Here is a 22324-nt window from a genome sequence, read left to right as displayed (position 1 = left end):
GGGGTGTCAGAGTCCTCTGCTACTATTGTGTTGCTGTCAATATATCCCTTTGCGCCTTTTAATATTTGCTTTATATATTTGGTGCTCCTACAATGGGTGCATGTATATCAGTAACTGTTATGTTGGCCTTTTATATTTATTCCTTATTATATAATGCCTATTTTGTCACTTATTCCCTTTTTTTGGATTGAAATCTATTTTCCAATCTAAATTTAGATTTCTAATCTAAATCTGGTATAAATATAGTGATTGATTCCTTTTAAAATTTACCATTGTTTTGGAGAACCATTTTCCATCCCTTCACTTTTTTTTTCCTATTTTTTATTTTTGCCTTCCCCCATCATCTCAGATTGAGTCCCCATAGAATTTCCTTCCCCAAGGCACCCGTGCACCATCACCACAGTCCCCTTGTTCCTCCCTCCCTCCCTCCCACCCCTCTCCCTCTCCTTTCCCTGCAGTATGTCTCTGGTTTATAATTGTCTGTTTTTGCTTTGTTGTGTTTTGTACTGTTACTTTTTTTTTTTTTACACTGATGTCTTATTTGGCTCCCCTAGATTCCTGCTATAAGTGAATCCATCCGATGTTTTTCTTTCTCCTTCTGGCTTATTTCACTGAGCATAATTCCTTCTGGCTCCATCCACGTTGCTGTGAATGGCATGAGTTTATCTTTTTTCATTGATGAATAATATTCCATTGTGTATATATACCACGTCTTCTTGATCCAGTCATCTATTTTTGTGCATTTGGGTTGTTTCCAGGTTTTACCTATTGTAAATAGTGCTGCAAAAAACATAGGTGTACAGGTGCTCTTTTGAATCACTGTTTTTGTATCCTTTGGGTAGATCCCTAGGAGTGGAATTGCCGGATCGTTTGGTAGCTCCATTTTTAGTAGACTGAGGAACCTCCAGACAGCTTTCCATAGTGGTTGACCAGTTTGCACTCCCACCAGCAATGTTCCTTTTTCACCACATGCTTGCCAACATTTATTGTTGCTTGTTTTTTTTGATATGTGCCATTCTTACTGGTGTAAGGTGGTATCTCAATGTGGTTTTGATTTTCATTTCCCTGATTATAAGGGATGTTGAATATTTTTTCATATGCCTATTGGCCATTTGCATTTCCTCTCTGGAGAAATGACTTTTGAGTTCTGTCCATTTCTTGACTGGGTTGTTTATTTTGTTTTTGTTGAGCCGTGTGAGTTCTTTGTGCATCTTTGTGATCAGTCCATTATCAGTTGAATGGAGTGCAAAGAATTTTTCCCAATTAGTAGGGTGTCTTTCTGTTTTGGTTAATGTCTCTTTGGCTGTACAGAAGCTTTTCAGTTTGATGTAATCCCAGGTGTTTATCTTTGCCTTCACTATCACTGCTTTGGGTGATGAGTCTTTAAATTGTTTCTGAGATGTATGTCTTGTAGTGTTTTACCTGTATTTTCTTCTATATATTTTATGGTTTCAGGTCTTATGTCCAGTTCTTTTATCCATTTTGAGTTGATTTTTGTGCACAGTGAGAGGTGGTGATCTAGTTTCATTTTTTTTGCATGTGCAGGTCCAGTTTTCCCAGCACCATTTACTGAACAAACTGTCTGTGTTCCATTGCATATTCTTTGCTCCTTTGTCAAAGATTAGTTGTTCATAAGTATGGCTTTATTTCTGGGCTTTCTATTTGGTTCCATTGGTCTGAGTGTCTGTTTTTGTTCCAGTACCAAACTGTTTTAATTATTATGGCTTTGTAGTATAGCTTGAAGTTTGAAAGTGTGATACCTCCTTTCTCGTTTGTTTTCATCAGTAGGGCTTTGGCTATTCGTGTTTTTTTGTGATTCCATATGAATTTCATCAGTATTTGTTCTATTTCTTTGAAGACTGTCATTGTGATTTTTATTGGAATAACATTGAATCTGTGTATTGCTTTTGGGAGTCCATCCCCTCACTTTAAGTCTATATTTGTCTTCATAACTTCAGTGAGACTCTTGCAAGTAGAATGTAATTGGGCTTTTTTTAATATTATTTATGTATTTATTGAGATAATGTTGTTTTACAACTCTATATGATTCAAAGGTGCACAGATTCACGGCTCTTCAGATGTTACCATATCACACCTACAACTGAAGCACCCATAATTCTCTAGTCTTATTATGCACCTTCCTCCGTTGGGCCCATGACTCCACCCTCTCACTCTGGTGTCCTCAGTTCTACAAACAAATTTCTTGGGTTTGTCTGTTCCTTTGTTTTGTTTCTCTGCATTTCATACATTAGTGAAATCATTCAGTATTTGTCTTTCTCCTTTGTACTTCACTTAGTTGAATAAACTCCAGTTCTATACATGCTGTCACAAGTGGCAAGATTTCATGTTTTTTTTTTTATTTCATATGTTTTAATAGCTAAGTAGTAATCCATTACGTGTGCGTATATGTATATTCAATTGTAGATATATATATGTAAATATAAATATATCATCTTTTCAATCCATTTAACTGTCTTTGGGCACTTAAATTGGCTTAGGTTGGGCACTTGGCCATAGTAGATAGTGCTGCAGTAAACATAGGAGTGCACATATCCTTTGGAATTAGATTTTACATTCTTTGAGTAGATACCTATGAGTGGGATTGCTGGATATGTTTTTAATATTTTGAAAAATCTCTTTTGTTTTTTATAAGAGACTGAACCAGTCTAAATGCCTACCACCAGTGTCCAAGAGTTCCCTTTTCTCCACATCCTTGCCAACACTTACTGTTTCTGGTCTTTTTGATGTGGGCTAGTCTCACAGGTGTTAGGTAGTATCTCATTGTGGTTTTGATTTTCATTTCCCTGATGACAAGTGATGATGAACACATTTTCAGATGCCTGTTGGTCATCTGTATACTTTCTTTGGAGAAGTATCTATTTAGCTCTTGTGCCCATTTTTTAATTGGTTTATTTTTCTTTTTGTTGAGTAGTCTGAATTCTTTTAGGTCTTGAATATTAGCCTCTTGTCAGATATATGATACCCAGTATTTTTCTCCCAGTAAGACATCTTTTTGTCTTATTGGTAGGTTTTTTGTTGTGCAGAAGCTTTTTAGTATGATGTAATCCTATTAGCAAGGGATATCTTTTCATTTCTTAGTGTCTTCTATTTTTTTTTTAACAATGTTTTATAATTTTCTTTGTATAGGTCATTCACCTCCTTTGTTATATTTATTCCCAGGTATTTGATTTCAATTATAAATGGGGTAGTTTAATTTCTTCTTCAGATTGTTTGCATATAGGAGGCTACTGTTTTTTTGTGTGTTGATTTTGCATTCTGCTATTTTACCAAAATGGTTTATTTCAGTTTTTCTGTGGCGTTTTTAGGGTTGCCTATGTATATTATCACATCATCTGCAAACAGTGATAGCTTTACTTCTTTCTTATTTGGATTCCTTGTATGTTTTTCTCTTATTGCTCTGACTAGGACTTCCAGTATTATATTGAAAAGCAGTGGCCAGAGTGGACATCCTTGTCTTGTACCTGATCTTAAAAGAAAGGCTTTCAGCTTTCATTCATTTGTGAAGCCTTCTGGTCCAAGGCTTTTGTTTTGGGGCAGGGTTTTGGTTACTGTTTCAATTTCACTGCTTGTAATTGGTCTGCTTAGGTGTTCTATTTCTTCTTTATCTAGCTTTGAATGATTATATCATTCTAAAAGCTGAAAAGCTGAAAGCCTTTCTTTTAAGATCAGGAAAATGATTATATCAATCTATTTCCAAAGGATATGTATACTCCTGTATTTACTGCAGCACTGTCTACTATGGCCAAGTGCCCAGCCTAAGCCAACTTAAGTGCCCAAAGACAGTTAAGTGGATTGAAAAGATTATATTGAATCTACAATTGAATATACATATGCACACATAATGGATTACTACTTATTACAAATTCCTAGAATGATATAATCATTCAAAGCTAGATAAAGAAGAAATAGAATACCTAAACAGACCAATTACAATCAGTGAAATTGAAACAGTAGCCAAAACCCTACCCCAAAACAAAAGCCCAGGACCAGAAGGTCCTAAAAAATATGAAATCTTGCTACTTGTGACAGCATGTATATGTAATTTATCCTTTCCATTGAGAATAATATTGGCTCTAGGTTTGTTGTATATGACTATTATTATCTTAAGGTATGTTCCTTCTATCCTGAGAATTTTGAGGGCCTTCATCATATATAGAACTTTGTCAAATGCTTTCTCAGCATCTATTGATATGATCATATGGTTTTTATTTTTCTTTTTGTTGATGTGTTGGATTACAGTAATTGATTTATGGATGTTGAACCATCCTGGTGCCCCTGGAATAAATCCCACTGTTGGCTAGGATTTTATTGAGGATTTTACATCTATGTTCATTAGGGAGATTGGCCTATAGTTTTCTTTTTTGTGTGTTGTCTTTGTTTAGTTTGGGTATTAGTGTAATGTTGGCTTCATAAAACATATTTGGCAGTGTTCCTTTTTTCTCAATTTTTTTGAAAGAGTTTGTGTAGGATAAGCACTAGTTCATTACTGAACATTTGGTAGAATTCATTTGTGAAGCCTTCTGGTCCTGGGCTTTTGTTTTGGGGTAGGGTTTTGGCTACTGTTTCAATTTCACTGCTTGTAATTGGTCTGTTTAGGTATTCTATTTCTTCTTTATCTAGCTTTGAATGATTATATCATTCTAGGAATTTGTCCATCTCTTCTAGATTGTTGCACTTGTTTGTATATAAATGTTCATAGTAATCTGATTATTCTTTTGATTTCTGCTGAGTCTGTTGTAATTTCTCCTTTCATTTATGATCCTATTTGTGTTTTTTCCCATTTTTCTTTGTCAGCCTAGATAGGGGTTTGTCTATTTTATTTTTTCTGAGAGCCAACTTTTGGTTTTGTTGAACTTTGTATTTTTTTTAATTTCTATTTCATTTATTTCTGCTTTGATTTTTATTTCCTTTCTTCTACTGGCTTTTGAGGTTTTTTTTTTTTTGTTATTCTTTTTCTAGTTCCTTGAGATGGGAAAATTAGGTTGTTTCTTTGATTTCTTTCTTGTTTCTTGCTGCGAGCCTGTAATTGCTATATACTTTCCTGTTATCGCTGCTTTTGCACCAATGGACAGATCAATGAGACAAAAAATAAACAAGGACACTAGAGCCCTAAATATAGATCTAGATCTCATGGGTTTTTGCTGTGTCCTATACATTGTGGAAAGTTGTGTCCTCAGTGTTGTTCATCTCACAGTATTTTTAAATTTCTTCTTTGATCTCGTTAATCCAATTGTCTTCCAGTAATGTGGATTTCAATTTCCATGAAGTAGTAGCGTTCCTTGCTTTCTGTTCCTGGTTTATTTCTAGTTTGATATCTTTATGATCAGAGAAGATAGTTGGTATGATTTTGATCTTAATGTATTTGTTGATGTTTTTCTTGTGGCCCAATACATGATCAATCCTGGAGAATGATCCATGAGCACTTGAGAAAAATGTGTACTCAGATTTTTTTGGGTGCAGTGTCCTATAGATGTCTATTAAGCCCATGAGGTCTAGGTCTTTATTTAGGGCTTTAGTGTCCTTGTTTATTTTTTGTCTCCTTGATCTGTCCGTTGGTGAGTGGGGTGTTGAAGTCTCCTACTATGGATGTATTTTCTCTAATGTCTGTTTTCAGAGATAATAATAATTGCCTGATATTTTTGGTACAACTTCATTTGGTGAGTGTATGTTGATGAGTGTTATATCTTCCTGCTATATTGTCCCCTTAATCATAATGTAATGACCATCTATATCTCTTTTTACCTTTTTTAGTTGGAAGACTATTTTATCTGATGTAAGTATAGCTGTTCCTGCCTTTTTTGGTCCTTTTGCTTGTAGGATTGTTTCCAACCTTTACTTTCAGTATATGATTATTTTTTGTGGTTAAATGTGTTTCCTGGAGACAGCAGAAGGTTGGATTTTGTTTTTCAATCCAGCCTGCTACTCTGTGTCTTTTTCTTGATGTGTTTAGCCCATTTACTTGTGAGGTTAATATCAATACATTGACATCTATATTGCCATTTTGTTTGTCTTTTGGTGATTCTGTTCCTTACCTTATTTTGTTCTTTCTATTCAGTCTTCTGTTGGTTTTAACTTTAGGGCTCCTTGTAATATTTTTTTTTGGAGTGGGGGTTTAGTAGTAATGAATTTCTGGAGATTCTGTTTATCTGAGAAGGTCCTTATTTTTCCTTCATAGAGGAAGGAGAACTTTGCTGGGTAAAGTATTCCTGGTTGGCATTTATTGACTTGGAGTTTGTTAAATATGTCATTTCATTCTCTTCTTGCCTGACTGTTTCTTTGGAGAAGTCTGATGTCAACCTGATTGGTTATCCTTTGTATGTTCTCTTTCTTCCCCCTTGTCAGCTTCATTATATTTTCCTTGTCTTGGACTCTTGGAAGCTTTACTATTATGTGTCTTGCTGTTTTCTTTTCATTGTGGTAATTTGGTGTTCTTCTAGCTTCCTGTATGTCTATTTTCATCTCCTTCATCATGCTTGGGAAGTTTGTTTTAATTATCTCCTTGAATAGTTTTTTGGTTCCTTTGTCTCTCTCCTCACCTTCTGGGCTTCCTAAAACTCATATTTCCTTTCCTAATGGTGTCAGATAGGTCTTGAAATGTTTATTATCCTTTGTATTTCTTTCTTTCTTTTTTTTGGTTCTTTTTATATTTATGAGAGTACTGATTCGTTCTTCCATTTCATCAATTCTGTTTCCGTTACTTCTCCCAGAGTTCTTTAGCTCCTCCATTAATCTTTTCGTATCCTGCATTTCCTTCTTACTCAATTACATTTTTCAGTTCATTAATTATATTTCTTATATCATTCTTGTCCTTTTTGTCTTCTTTATGTTTTTTAATCATGGTGATTCCAAATTCTCTTTGTTTGCAGAGCCCTCCCTCTGCCTTTACCAGTTACAGAAGGTGGTACAGGGTCTCTGGCTTCCAACAGCCTTGCAGGCAGGCCTGAGCTTTCCTGGGACCCACTCTTATATGGTCTATTTTGGTCCCTGAGGTGGAGGGGCTGTCAGACTCTCCTCGGTTCTAGGAGTCTCTTAGTAATGTTTCACTCTTGAATAGATAGCTCTTTTTTTTCTTGTGAGGAGGCACAAAGTCAAGAATGACCCAGGTCGCCATCTTAGTGCTGCCACCCCCTCTCTGAAGTCATCTATTTTTTTTAACATTGTGTTACAGTTTTTTGTTGTACAGATCTTTCACTTCCTTTATTAAATTTATTCCTAGGTATTTGAGTCCTTTTGATGTAAATTGGATTGTTTTCTTTCTTTCTCTTCTAGTATGTTGTTTACACGCAACCAATTTTGGTGTATTGATTTTGTAGCCCACTGCTTCACTTTGATTATTGTTTTTATTTTATTTTATTTTATTTTTTTTTTTTGTGGGACCCTCGCTGGCGGCTGGGGAATGAACCGGTGCTGCAGAGGCTGCTGGCAGCCTCGCAGCCCAGCGCTCAACCGCTGCGCCACTATGGGAGGCCCTGTTTTTGATAGTTTTTTAGTGGAGTCTTTAAGGTTTTCCAAGTATGTCATCTGCAAATAGTAGTTTTACTTTTTTCCTGGTTTGGATTTTTCTATATGTTTGAGGTAGAGCTTCCAGTACTTTGTTGAATAGCAGTAGAGGAAAGCCCTTCAGCTTTTTACTATTATGTGTGAAGTTAGCTATGCGTTTATCATATATGACTTTTATTTTGTTGAGGTGTGTTCTTTCCCCATTTTTTTGGAGTTTTTTAAATGTCATTAATGGATGTTAAATCTTGTCAAATGCTTTCTCCATATCAAATGAGTTGATCATATGATTTTCATCCTTCCTTTTGTTGATGTCCTGAATGATATTGATTTGTGGACATTGAACCATTATTGCATCCTTAGAATATATCTAACCTGGTTGTGATTTATGATTCTTTTAATTGTGAAATTCAGGTTGCTAAGATTTTACTGAAGATTTTTGCTTTTAAATTCATCAGAAATATCCATGTGGGCGTGTGTGTGTGTGCGCGTGTGTGTGCGCGCGTGCGCGCACATGCACGTGCACTCTCCTTGTCAGCTTTGCTATCAGAGTAATGCTGGTGGCTCATAAAATGTGTTTGGAAGCATTCCATCATTCAAAGTTTTGGAGAAATGTTAGTCTTTGAATCTTTGGTAGAACTGTCCTGTCCTGGGCTTTTGTTTTTTGACAATTTTTATTGTTTTGATTTCTTTCTTATTATTGGCATGGTTATGTTTTCTATTTTTTTTAAAAGATTTATTTATTTTTATACAAGAGCTGGGGGACAGGCCAGAGGTGCAGGAGGGTGAGAGGATTCACTAGAGACAGAGCGGAGAGCAGAATAGGCAGAAGACCGAAATACACTGCTGAGGGGAGCAGCGGGCGAGACAGGAGAGGTCTGCGCACCATGTGGGATTCTTACCCGCCGACTGGGATCGAACCCTCACTGCAGAGACTGCAGACAGCTTCACAGCACTGCGCTCAACCCGCTGTGCTGCCGGGGAAGGCCCATGTTTTTTTTTTTTTTTTTTTTTTTTTATTTAGCCTCATAGGCTTCAAAGAATTTGTCCATTTCTTCTAGGTTATCCAAATTGTTGGCATAAAGATATTCATGGTAGTCTATTATGATCCTCTGTATTTCTGAGATTTCTATGGTAACATTTCCTCTTGTGTTTCTGATTCTGTTTATTATCTCCCTTTTCTTCTCAGTGAGTCTTGCCAGAACTTATCTATTTTTATTGTTTCAAAGAACCAGATTTTTGGTTTTATTCCTTAATGTGTACTGTTAGATCGAGAACTTTCTTGTTTCTTGATGTAGACCTGTATTGCTATATACTTACCTCTAAGTAGTGCTTTTGTTATATCCCATAGATTCTATTTACTTATGTTTTTCATTTCCTTTTCTCTCCAGGCTTCTAGTTCTTTTTTTAAAATTCTCCTTTGATTCCCTCATTAAACCCATAGTCATTGAATAGTATGTTTTTCAGTCTCCACAGATTACAGGTTTATCCTTCTTTCTTTATGTGTTCGTTTTCTAGTTTGATGCCATTGTTATCCAAGAAGATATCTGGCATAATTTCAGTCTTAATGAACTTATTGACACTTGTTTTGCGATCCAAAATGTGGTCTGACCTTAAGATGTTCCATGTGTATTTGAGAAGAATTTGTACTTGACTTTTATGGGGAACAGTGCCCTATAAATGTCTGTTATGCCCATCGGTTCTAATTCTCATCTAAGGCTATTTCCTTGTTTGATTTTCATCTGGTTTATCTGTTCATTGATGAAAAGCAACACTATTATGTTGCTGCCAATTGTCTGTTTTTAGATTTTTTTTTTTTAAGATTTATGTATTTATAAAAGAATTGGGGTACTGGCCAGAGGTGAGGGAGGATGAGAGGATTCACCAGAGACAGATCGGGGAATAGAACAGGCAGACTGACGAAATACACTGCTGAGGGGAGCAGTAGGCGAGACAGGAGAGGTCTGCTTGCCATGTGGGTTGCTCTGAGGCCGGCAGGGAATGAATCGGTGCTGCGGATGCTGTGGACAGTTTCACAGCGTGGCGCTCAACCGCCTGCGGCACCACCAGGGAGGCCCTAGATTTATTTTTAAAGCTCTGATGGGTCTCCTTGAGACAAGAGAAAGTCAATTTGTTTTCTGACCCAAGCAATCACTCTGTGTATTTTGATTGGTGAGTTCAATCCATTTACATTTAATGTGATTGATGTAAGGGTTTGCTACTACCATTTTGTCTTTAGTTTTCTGGTTCTGTTTATTTTCTTGTTCCATTTGTGTGTTGTGTGTGTGTGTGTATTTACTTTCTTTTCAATTTACAATGGGAAAACTTTCAACATTTCTTGTAGGGGAGAGCTAGTGTTTATGAACTCCTTCAGCTTCTCTTTTACTAGAAATGCCTTTAAATCTCCATATCTGAAAGAATCTTGCAGGATATAATGTTTAGAAGGTGTTTTTTTTTTTTTGAGTATTTTAAAGATATTCTAGTCTCTCTCTGCTTGCATGGCTTCTGTTGAGAAGTTTGAGGTAAGCCTGATAGGAATACTTTGATAAGACACGAACCTTTTTCTCCTAAGAATTTTAATATTACTTCTTTGTCTTAAACTCTGGATAGTTTCATTATGATATGTCTTGATATAGGTCTCTTTGCATTTAGATATCTTGGTGTTTTTAGCTTCACAGACTTGTATGTTTAGTTCCTACCCTAGGTTTGGGAAGTGTTCCTCTATTTCTTTAAGCTTTCTGTTGCCTTATCTCTCTACACCTTCTGGGATACCCATTACTGACAGCTGAATATGAGTGCTCTATCCAGTAGGGAGATGTAATCTTCTATATCTTTGCAATAGGTTTCTGGAGAGATGTTGTTCTTTTCTTGTGATATCATATTGCCTTGAGGTTTCATTTTTCCATATTGTTTTCATATATGTGATATATATATTTTGTCTACCAATCCTGCTACTTTAAATTTCCCTGACTTAAAAAAAAATCTGAATTAGCAACTTAGATCTGAGCTGCTAATTGTTACCTGTTCCAACAGGTGGTGCTATGGCTTTATTTTTTCTTTTGAGTTTTACCTGACTTCCATGATATTTAGACCTGTGTTAGCAGCTGCTAGGTCAGCAAGGGTGGGTGAGGGGCATATAATATGCCAGCCACCTTCATGAACATGTTGGGGGTATCCTGGTTCATGTTTGTGGCACCATTGTTAACCTTCCTCTCTGGGGTCCCAGATCTGTGACTTGCGAGTCTATTCATTGTCAGTATAGATCCCATGGGGTGGGGAGTGGGAATATAAGCCAGAGCACATTCCCTGCAGTCTTCCTTCCAAGGGTCCTGGCCCATGTGGAGAATCCCAGTTCTACCATTTTGGACTTCACCTGGATCAATAACTTGGTCCTCCACAGTGTCCCTATTCTACCCTTCTTGACCCCTGTCTGGGCTGGTAACCATGCTATTATTATCCTCCATACCACCCCCCTCACACTCCACCGACACCTCTGCACATTTCTCTCCACCCATATTCTGTCACATTATTGCATGAATCTCATTGATATCCCTTCAGTGTAGTCTGTGTTGGTCTCTGAGGTGCAGGGATTGCTTCAACCTCACAATGAGTTGTAGAATTTTCTCAATAGTGTTCTTCTTCTGGGTAATTGTTTGTTGTTAGTCTTGGGAGTGAGGCATGAAACATGTCTATGAGCATCTTGGTAGTATTTGGCCCAACATCATTTACTGAAGAGACTGTCTTTTCCCCATTGTATATTTTTGATTCCTTTGTCATTAGTTAATTGACCACATATGACCAAATTGCATCTATATTTGTTGGGGGTATGGGGGGGTCTCTAGTCTCTTCCATTGCTCTGTTTGCCAGTACAGTACTGTTTTGATTAGTATAACTTTGTAATAGAGTTTGAAATCAGGGGATATAATGCCTCACTCTATTTTTGATTTTTTCTTCTCAAGATTGCTTTGGTTATTTGGGGTCTTTGTGGTTCCATATTAATTTTGGAACTTTTTTTGTTGTACTTCTGTAAACACTGCATTTTTGTAGGGATGCATTGAATGTATAGGTTGCATTGTGTAGTATAGACTTTTAGATATATTAATTCTGTAATCCATGCTCATGAAATATCTCTATTTGTGTCTTCAATTTCTTTCATCAAGGTCTTTTAGTTTTCAGTGTACAGGTCTTTCACATTCTTGGTTAAATTTATTCCTAAGTTTTTTTTTTTTTTTTTAAGTACAATTGTAAATAGGATTATTTTCTCAATTTCTCTTTCTGGTGGTTTGTTATTTATATTAGATACAGACAAATTTTATATTGATTTTGTATCTTGCAATTTTACTGATTATTTTGAGAGCTTTTTTTGATGAAATCTTTGGGGTTTCTATACACAATATAGGAGATGATCATGGATTTTATCTTCCATTGTTAATGTAATATATCACATTGAACTGTGGCCATTGAATCATTCTTGCAACTCTGGAGTGAGTCCCACTTGACCAAGGTGTATGACTTTTTTCATGTATTATTAAATTCAGTTTGCTCATATTTTGTTGAGAATTTTTGCATCTATATTTCTAAGGGATATTGCTATTTTTTTTTTCTTGTGTCCTTGTGTGGTTTTGACATTAAGGTAATACTGGTCTCATCAAATGCATCTGGAATTGTTCTGACCTCTTGTAATGTTTTGAAGATTTAAGAAAGAGTTCTCTTAATTCTGTCTTAAGTATTTGATTGAATTCACCAGTGAAGCTGTCTGGCCCTGACTTTGATTTGTTGTTATATGTTTGATTTAGTCTATTAGTCGTCTGATCAGAGACTCTATTTCTTTATGATTCAGCTTTTGTAGGTTTTATGTTTCTAGGAATTTATCACCTCCTCTACATCATCCAATTTGTTGGTGTATAATTATTCTTAATAGTCCCTGATGATCCTTTGTATATAAATGGTATCAGTTGCAATATCTGTCCTTTCATTTCTGATTTTATTTATGAGTCTTCTCATTTTTTTCTTGATGAGTTTACTAAAAGGTTTGTCAAACAAAGAATCAATTGTTTGTTTCATCTTTTCTGTTGTCTTTTTATAGTCTTTTTCATTTATTTCTGTGCTAATGTGTGTTTTCTTCCTTCTCCTAAGTCTGGCCTTCATCTATTCTTATATTTCCCTGAAATGCAAAATTAGGTTGAGATTACTCATTTCCTTAGTACACTGTCACTGTTAGAACCACTTGTGTGTTATCTCATATGTTTTGTTTGTTGCATTGTCATTTGTCTGAAGATATTTCCAATTTTTAATTTTTTTAGCCCATTTGTTATTTTGTAACATGTTATTTAATCTTCACATATTTTGTTATTTCTAGTTTATTTTTGCAAAATGTAGATTTGTGGCCTAACATGATGTATCCTGGAGAATATCTCATATGCACTTTAGAAGAATTTATATTCTATTGATTTTGGATGGAATGTTTTGTTTGTATCTATTAGGTCCATCTGGCATAATATGTCATTAAAGATGAATATTTTCTTATTGATTTTCTATCTGAATGATCTATCCATTGATGAAAGTGGGGTATTAAAGCCCCCTGATATATTATTTGTTACTATGTCTCCCCTTAAGTCTATTAATATTTGCCGTGTGCATGCTTCATTATTAGATGTATAAATATTTATAAAAGTCATATCCTCTCTTTGGATTCTTTTTTAAAATGACTTTTTGTCTGTCTTAGTTACTTCTGTCTGATATAGCTGATAAACCAGCTTTTGCTTGATTTCTATTTGCACGATTATCCATCCTTTCACTCTGTATCTTCACACTTGTTTTGAGTCTTTTGTAGCATAGAAGTGGGTGTTTTTTAAACATTAAAACATTGAGATATAATTATATAACATTAGTTTCAAATATACATGATTTGATATTTGTATATATTGTGAAATGATCACAGTAAGTCCAGCTAACATTCACCACAGGCACACATAGATGGGTCTTTTTTTTTTTTTTTTGTCCATTTAGTTACTGTGTCTTTTGATTGGATACTTTTTGTGCATTTAAAGTAGTAGGTATGTCCTTATTACCATTTTAATTGTTTTCTAGTGGCTTTGTAATTGCTTTGTTCCTTTTTTTGTCTTCCTCTGATTTGTAATGGTATGCTTACATTCCTTTCTATTTTTTTCTCTCAAGTCTGCTATAGGTTTTTTGCTTTGTGGTTCTTATTGTGAGTGGTTGTGCTGAAAATGGGGTTCATGGTGAAATTATCTCAGCCTCTCCTACCCATTTCAATGTGGGCTTTTTTCTAGTTCATGTGTTTGAGTCACTCAGCGGGTTTTGGGTTTGTTTGAGGATATTGTTCTGTATGTAACTAGATTTGGTATGTCTGTGGGATGAGGAGTTCAGAACCCTTTAACCATTTTGAAACAGAACCCTGTATTGTGTTACAAGATTAGTGGGTAATAGTGCAGTCTCCAGGAATTCAGCTGTGAGGGTTACTGCCCTACCTGCCCACTTTCTGGCTGGGAAGCCTTGGACATTTGCCAAGTAGGGCTTAAGGGTAGCAAATAAATGGCTTATGTTACTGGAGGACAAATGTGTTCATTACTCCTGTGTGCAGAACACTGGCACATGATAAAGACTCAGCGCCATAACTTCATCTGTCTCCTCCCCCCTGGGGTATCAACTTCATAAGGGCAGAACTCCCCCCCCCCACCGCCACATGCCCTGTGCAGGAATGCAGAGTATGGCTGAATGCTCTTGATTCACTGTACTCAGCCCTGTGCCATTCAGCTGACCACCGCCGCACAGTCCGACTTCTGCTTTTGTCTTCTCAGCCCTTCTCACAGCTTTCCAGCCTGTCCATAACTCATTTTTTGTGTTTTTGTAATCCTTCTGGGCATTAGCTGTGTGGCTGCTCTGGAAGCTGGAGAGTGGCAACACTTATTTGAAAATTAACTTTTCAAATTAGTAGCACCGTTACTGAATAATTGCCTAGGCTTTAGTGGGAATGTTAGGAAACATGACTAATTGCAAAGTTTTACAATTTTCCAGGTGTGCATTCATTAAAATTCATAAGTGTGACTTTATCTTACTAAGCAAGCAAATGCTGTGTTGTAAAAGGCCCCATGATGAGGTAGTGAAACCATTTGTGCAACATATGCAGGGTTCCTAAAAGAAACACCATAGACCAACAATGTAAGACAGAACAGAGGGGCAGAGTACAAGACACTTAGGAGAGTTGCATATTGCAGGGAACACTGCTGAGCTCTGGGGAGGAAACTAACCTCTAGTCTTCCAATGTTAAAGGTTTAAAAAGCTATCTTTAGTTTGTGGGGTTAGTTATCAGGCTCAAATCTAGATATGAAAATTAGCTTGGGAAAGAGAACTCACAGTTGGAGGCCACTTACAATCTGGGTACTTGTAAATGTATTAATGTATTCCTCATAGTCACTAATTACTAGATGAAGAGTTGTGATTTAAATCCAGGCCTGACTGATTTTTCCTGAAGTTGAGACCCTGCACTCTACAGTTTTACTTTCTGCTGTTAAGCAGACAACCTCATGGGAAAGTATGGCTAGGTTCTACTTGAAAATGCTCTAAATTGAGTGGGTACAATGATCCAGCTAGTCTAGAAAAAGACAGCCTGTGGTTTATCTGTGCAAATGCATTTTTTTCCCCTGCCGTGCTGGTGAGCAGTTATGCAGCAGTTAGTGTTAATATCTCTCTGGATAGACGGTGATGGGGTCAGTCCCTGTACTGCTAGCTGGTGGCACATTTTTCCTTTAGGGGTTTATAATGAATCTCAGGCTCAAGGACAGCTGCCTAGTTAAACAAATGCTAATGGAAAACACAATTATAGAAAACACAATTATAGAGAGAAAAGCCAAACCACGTAGTCACCTTTCAGCTGCACTTGGCAAGTTGGTATACTGGTAGAAAATAGTGTGTCTAACGTTGGGTCACAATTTGCAGTTGAGCGAGAGTATTAACAAAAAGCACCAGTGGGTGTGATCTGGAAAACAGATCACTTGGAAAGGCACAAACTGTTGGAATAATGAAATAATTTTTTAAGATGCTTTAACAGATATGAAAATGTTGTATGAAGTAAGGCAAAGAAGAAACTTTTCTGTTCAAATCAGCATTTTCCAAACTGGTGCCCAAAGGGACTGTATGTCATGAGATGTTAAAACAAATGCCTTAAAATTTTTTTGTGGAAAAAGTATTTTATGGACAGATGTTCTAGGAATGATATGCACAATGACTCAAGGCGGGGGGTGACCAGAACCCAAACTATTTTTTCTTTTTAGAGTATGACCTTTTATTTCCAGGAAAGTGGTCTATGGGGGAAAACAGCTGATTGTTAGATAAGTTTGGAAGTAAAAAAATGAGACAATAGGTGAATTATCTGAAATTTCTGATTTTTACAAGGAGGCATCAAACAAAAAGAGCAGAGGTCAGAATCACTTGACTGGGTGGTTCATAGGTGTGACAGTGAGCTCTAATAGCTTCATCACTGTAGACAAAGGTGCGGGAGAGGCTCCATTGGGCTTCTGTCTAGGCTGACATTCTCTGCTTAGGACCCAAGTTGAGTGGCAAGGTGACCTGCTTATTCCCGGAGAAAAGTGACGAGCTCCAGAACACCTGCACTTCTGGAGTGGCCCCTTAACATAAAGGAACCAGAAATGAAGCCTCCCATTCTTAAATAATATTTATTATTGTTGCAAAGAAGTCTTTATCATGAGAACAGGTCTCAGGTTTATTTAAAGATATATTGACTGTGGTTATAGAAGCAAATTTCACCAAAGTGCTATATATGAATATGCCCGACTACGACTCTTAATTCAGCAATCTAATATTCACAATGTGTTGGCTGCCATTTAGCTATTTACCCAAACATGCCTGTTTCATGTGCCCGCATAGGATGGAAAAAACACCAAGGGCTTGCTAAAAAGGAGAAGCCTAAAAAAGATAAAATCCCTGCGGCAGTTCTGTTTAACTGCAGTCTGTAAGGGCAGGAATAGTGTTCATGTGGGGAAGCGTTATGCCCAGTGGTTTCTCGGTTTTAATGGTGTGAAAGCCCTTGACGTCTTCTGCGGCTGTCAGGAGGGAGTGGGAAATTCCATTTACGGAATCCAGTCGATGTTCAGGCACCTCGCTATGAACGCAAACATATCCGAGACTTCTTCTATCACTTTGGCTGTTGGCTTCCCAGCCCCGTGGCCTGCCTTGGTGTCCACATGGATGAGCAGGGGGTTGCTCTGCTTCCGGCTGCGACCCACAATGTACTGGAGGGTGGCAATGAACTTCAGGGAGTGAAGTGGGACCACGCGGTCATCGTGGTCAGCGGTGAGGAGTAGCATGGATGGGTACTGGATGTCATCTGCCTCTGGCAACTTCACGTTATGCAATGGAGAGTATCTGAAAGGCAGAAATGCTTTTGTGACACTAGAAAGCACTCGGATGATCAAGGAGGGCTGGTGGGTGCAGTGACCCATGCTGTTTACCAGCTGATGTCATGAGGACTGCTGTTAACTAGGCCTCCAGTGACCACAACTGCATTGAATAGTCTCGGGTTCTGGGAGCTGTGTCATTTACTTGGCACCTGCTTTGGAAGAATGTGCAAGAAGGAAATCCAGGTTGGAATGAGCCCAACTCCATACAAACTTACTCTCTTAAGTAGAAATGTCCATGTTTTTATAGTCATTTTTTTTTTCACTCTGCCAAGTGAACTGACTGTCTTTTAAAACCAGGGGTTGTGGGTATCATAGGTATAAGTTTGCAGTTGTTGAAGAACTTGGGATCCACAGTGTCCCTTTAATATACATAAAACTTTTTTTTTCCCCCCAGGCTCAGCTTTGTATTCCTAGGAGACTAGGCCCAGAGAGGACATGTGTTCCTTCGCCTGAACCAGGGAAGATGGCATGGGCTGCTGACCTCCTGTAGAAAGAAACTGCCCTTGGCCAATGGAGAGTGAGTCAGTGGAGGCACCTTCTGAGGTACAAGGTAAGCTTCCAGGAATGTTAACAAAAAGGGTTTTAGGAACTGAAGTATAGTCGAATTAAATAGTGTTGATGACAGTCAAGTATCAGAAGTAATGGTATTTTATCCAATATAAGGTATCAGGTTTTTCAAAGTGTTCAGTATTAATGGATATGGTTAACTTTTTATAAACAGTAAAGATTCTGCTTAGGTAACAAGTCAAAGCTAACACATTCTGGGCCTCCCCTGGTGGTGCAGCGGTTGAGCGCTGGGTTGCGAGGCTGCCTGCAGCCTCTGCAGCAGCGCCAGTTCAATCCCCGGCCACTGGCGAGAGGTCCCCCCCCCCCAAAAAAAAAAAGCTAACACATTCTGTAGCCTGGTCTCCTAATATATAAGATGGGGGTAGCTATGGATCTGTTTTCTCATTTTAGAGTATTTTTGGAAGGACTCTTGCCTAGAGAGAAGGGTTAATATTAAACAAGCTTCTGTTATGCTTTGTCTCAGCAATTCTCAAACCTAGAAGTCCTGCTCTTTTGGGGGCACACAGGTTTGAGCAGCAACCTGTAAGGCCTGGGCAAGCCTGACCTCTGCTCATTTAGCAGCTGCAGGTGAGAGGAAAATACAGGCCTGTGAGTGCGGGTTTGAAGTAGGAATATCACATTTTGAAAAAAAAAAAATAGAATTTTACTTTTCTTTCAAATGAATTTTAGAAATACTGAGCTCCATATTTTGTTGCTCTCAATGAACTCCATTGTTTCCAAATGAATTTAAATGGGGTTTATCCCCAAGTGTATTTTTCCCTTGTGTTAACAGCTTTTATTAGTAGTATCAATGAGGATATTTGTATATTTAAAAGTATAGCTTTCAAAATAAATCTCCCCAAACTAAATTTCTTATTTGAAAAGTATTCAATTAAAAAGTACAGTCTATGAACTTTCACTTAATTTTTAAGGGGAGAGCTAGAAATGAAAGTTGGCTGAAAAGACTAGGATAGGGGAAACAGACTTCCGTGGTTTCCCAAGAAGCCATTCCTAAATACTGCACATAGAATCTAAAAATCCCTAATGATGAAAGTAAAGAGAGTGAACAACCAAGAATGAAACTTGAAGTTTTGAGAACCTAAATGCTTGCCACGTCTCAGTTATCACCAAAGGTGGTATTGCGGATTTAAAGGAAAGTTGTACAATATTGCATTTATAGTTTCAAATATATTTGCTATACTGAGTACAAAATAAGTTTCATTTTCAATTATGCTTTAGTATTTGTTTCCTTATTTAGAAAAAGAAGTCCCATGTATACTGATATAAACAGGTGTCACTGTACCTATGTTAGTTTTTGATTGGTGCAGTAAGAAATATACTACAAATCTGGCAGCTTAAAACAAACTTCTAACTCACAGTTCTGTAGTCACAAGTCTGGGTTGGCTCAGCTGGCTGGGCTTTTGAGAAATTCTGGTAAGTTTCATATGTTGTAGGAGCTGTAGGGCTAAGGTCCCCATTTCTTTGGCTGGAGTTTATTCTTAAGGTTCTAGAGGCCCTCTTCCTCCACCACCAGAGAAAGTGCTCTGCCTTGAAGAGCTCACGTTGGGGTCATAAGATTGGATGCACTGGGAGAATCCAGGGTGACGTCCTTATTTTAAAGATTAGTAACTTGCATTTCCTTTGTAAAGTCCCTGTACATAGCAGTGTCTAAATTACTATTTGAATAACAAGGGGACAAGGACTTTGGGGACCTACCATATAGGTGTAGTTTGTTGTTAAAGAACAGATTAAAACAAGAAAGACAGGTATTTCCAGCTCTTTTTCCTACCTTTGCAGCAAATTTGAGTTGACCCTTGAACAATGCAGGGGTGAGAGTCTAGGGGTGCTGACTTCCCACAATTACTCACAGGTTGCTGTTGACTGGGAAGCCTTACCGATAATAGTTGATTACAAAGTATGCAGTGTTACTCTACAGTTTATGTTAGAGGCTAGAAAATGTTATTAATAACATCATGGCCAAATTTGTGTGTATTGAAAAGAAATCTGCATATAAGTGAGCCCTTGCAGATCAAACCCATGTTGTTCAAGGGTCCACTGTACATGCAGATACGAAACACTGAAGGAAACAGTCATCCTTTTGACTGTATTCATGTTATTTCAAATCATTAACATATATACATCAACATGAATCAAAAACTTACTTAATAAGCCAGTCAAAGTGCTGTTTGCTGTCTGAGCACCCATAATCGGTGGTCCAGGCATGACCGATAGTGTATTTATGGAACTTCAGCATGTCCATTACTCCAACTTGGGCAATCACACAACCAAAGAGGTCAGGGCGCTGATTTGCACAAGCAGCTAAGAAACCGCGAAAAGAAAAGATCAAGTCCTTCATTAAACATCAATACAGTATTTAAGTTCTTTCCAAACCCTGGCTGCCTTTCTTTCTTAGAGCAGAGGAAGAAGCCATCAACTCACCAACTCAATTGTCCATAAGCCTTTTTCCTTCCTTCTGATATATCTGAGCGGGGGGATTGTCTCATTAGTAATAGAGATTTACTCTCCAAAGGAATATCGATGGAGGGCGTTAGTAGAAAAGCTCAGGGGCTGGTGTGTCCGCCTAGTCCCATCCCCACTGGTTTAAGGATAGGAGGTAAGGAACTTGTTCAGGACTGTGACGGAAATATCCTGAGTAACACTCGTAAACATCTAGAATATTTTGGGTTTTGTCACTGGTTCCTGGCACGGATCTCCGAAAGCCCTCGGAAGTTCCTAAGTAATAAGGGTAAGAGCATTGTCTTTCACAACCATCCCCTTTCAACCATATCTGTTCATTCTATTAATGTGTTGCTTGGTGGTCCTCTAGAGAGCTTCACTGGGGGTTTGTTGCCAGAGGAAACCACCATATGATTAGAGGGGTGGGAATTTCAGACCCATCCCTAACTTCTAGGGAGGGGAGAGGGGCTGGAAAGGGAATCATTAGTATCTACTGCTAAACTGATTAACTGCATGATATAACGTCCATAACACCCTCTAAACAGTGGGGTCTGGAGACACAGCAAGGCACTGTGTCCAGTTAGAGCGGGAGTTCTGTAAGCACCCTCCCACCCCGTACCTCAACCATGCGTCTCTCCCAGCTGACTGTTCCCCAGTTGTATCTTTTATGAAAAACAGGTTAGTGCAGAAGTGTTCCTGAGTTCTAACAAATTATCAGACCTAAGGAGGGGGACCTGGAAGCCTCCAGTTTATACATGCAGGAACCCTGGGACGTGCCCTGGAGTCTGAAGTAGGGACAGCCCTTGCCCTGTGACGTCTGCACAAACTCAGGTAGTGTAAGAAGTGAACTGAATTGTAGGACACCCAGTTGGTGTTTGGAGTATGGAAAGTTGGATGATGTGGATAAAAAAAATCTCTATTCCTTTGGTGTCAGAATTGTTTCTAGTAGAAAAAGTTCATATAGCCGAAGCTAGAACAGGACCTAAAGCCTAGTTCAGCAATTTAACCAATATTAGCAACGCTGTATTTTGAAATTTCTCTTCTTGGCATAATTTTTTTTTTTGGATAACTGGTGCCTGACTTTGGGCCTAAGGACGAGCCAATGGATATTTTAGTGGGGAAGAGGAAGAACTGAACAAACTATTAAAATACAGTGTGGTGATGTCAGTACAGTGAGATAGGTCAGATACCTGACCTGGTTAAGACAGCTGGGGGGGCTCTGGGAGGAAGGGACCACAAAGCTGGTATGATTAGGGGACAGTCCAGGGATGTGGACTTTTTTGCTTCTGGCAAAAAGTTCCAACTCCAATTATTTTAGTGCTTACTCCTAATACTGAATCCTGTGCCCTACTCGAGGTGATCCCAATTCTTTCATAAATGGGAGAGCAGGCATCTGTACTAAGACACCTTAGCAGATTCCTTAAGGGACCTAGTTTGTCAACAGGCATAAACCAATTCTTGAATTTAAAGCTCTGAATATAAAATGGAGTTCTCAGAGGAATCAGTAAATTACAATATAATTCTTCTGATATTAAAATCAGATGATGTTTTCAAATGTCTGTTCCTATTAAAGCCCAAACTTGTTCTTCCATTTCATATTCAGTTGGCTCAAAATCAAAACAGTCCACACTGAGGGTCTATGGTTTTATCATCTGCCACCTCTGACTAGAACAAAAACTCTGAGAAGGCAGGTTCTTTGGGATAGGCCCAGTACCTGGAAAAGTGCCAGGCCCTTTTTGTTGCTATTTGTTGGACAAATGGATCAAATTTGGTATATATTAGTATTTGGAATTTAAGAATTTTTATCAACCTCAAAACCCTAAGTTTAAATAAATTTATTTTGGACAAATATTTTATCTCCATTGGAAAAATTTCCCTATATTTTGTCATTTTTTCAGATGCCGGAATACAAATGGGCTTTCTTTGTACCACTGCTTCCGTCCATGAGCCCAAAGTAAATCTGTCTGTAGACAGTGTATCTGAATACCCCAAAAGCGTTAACTAGTGAGTACAATAACTAAAATCCAGTTCTTACCCACTAAAAGGCCTCCATTTGAACCTCCGTTAATAGTCAGCCTCTTGGGAGACGTGTAACCTTCCTTGATAAGATACTCAGCAGCACGCTGAAAATCATCAAAGCAATTTTGTTTGTTGGCCAAGATCCCACCTATAAGGTGCCAAGGTGAAAGGTAAGTTAATAACACAAAACACTGAAAAAGTAAGTTTAACCTAGTCACCATTACAAAAAAAGGACTCAATTTAAATTTCTTTACATAGTATGGAAATCCATAGTCAATACCATGATAGCCAATCTATGTGGTAGGTGTGTATTTTTCTAAAAATTCCTAGAATTTAAAAGGTAT

General features: G+C 37.8%; 1 protein-coding gene across 1 annotated transcript in view; it reads right to left on the bottom strand.

Moving 5' to 3' along the window:
* Nucleotides 1-16628: 16628 nt before the first annotated feature.
* The window catches only part of PREP (prolyl endopeptidase), a gene marked incomplete at both ends in the record, with an annotated part of 98684 nt that continues 92988 nt past the window's right edge, over nt 16629-22324 (bottom strand). Inside the window, 3 exons of the mRNA XM_084228310.1 lie at nt 16629-16923; nt 19667-19823; nt 21997-22128. Coding sequence (XP_084084436.1) covers nt 16629-16923; nt 19667-19823; nt 21997-22128 — 584 coding nt within the window. The remainder of the gene's footprint in view (nt 16924-19666; nt 19824-21996; nt 22129-22324) is intronic.

Source organism: Talpa europaea (assembly GCF_964194135.1).
Source record: "Talpa europaea genome assembly, chromosome: 2".
Lineage (NCBI taxonomy): Eukaryota > Metazoa > Chordata > Mammalia > Eulipotyphla > Talpidae > Talpa > Talpa europaea.
The sequence above is the reverse complement of the archived record's forward strand: the minus strand, read 5'-3'. Positions and strand labels throughout refer to the sequence as shown.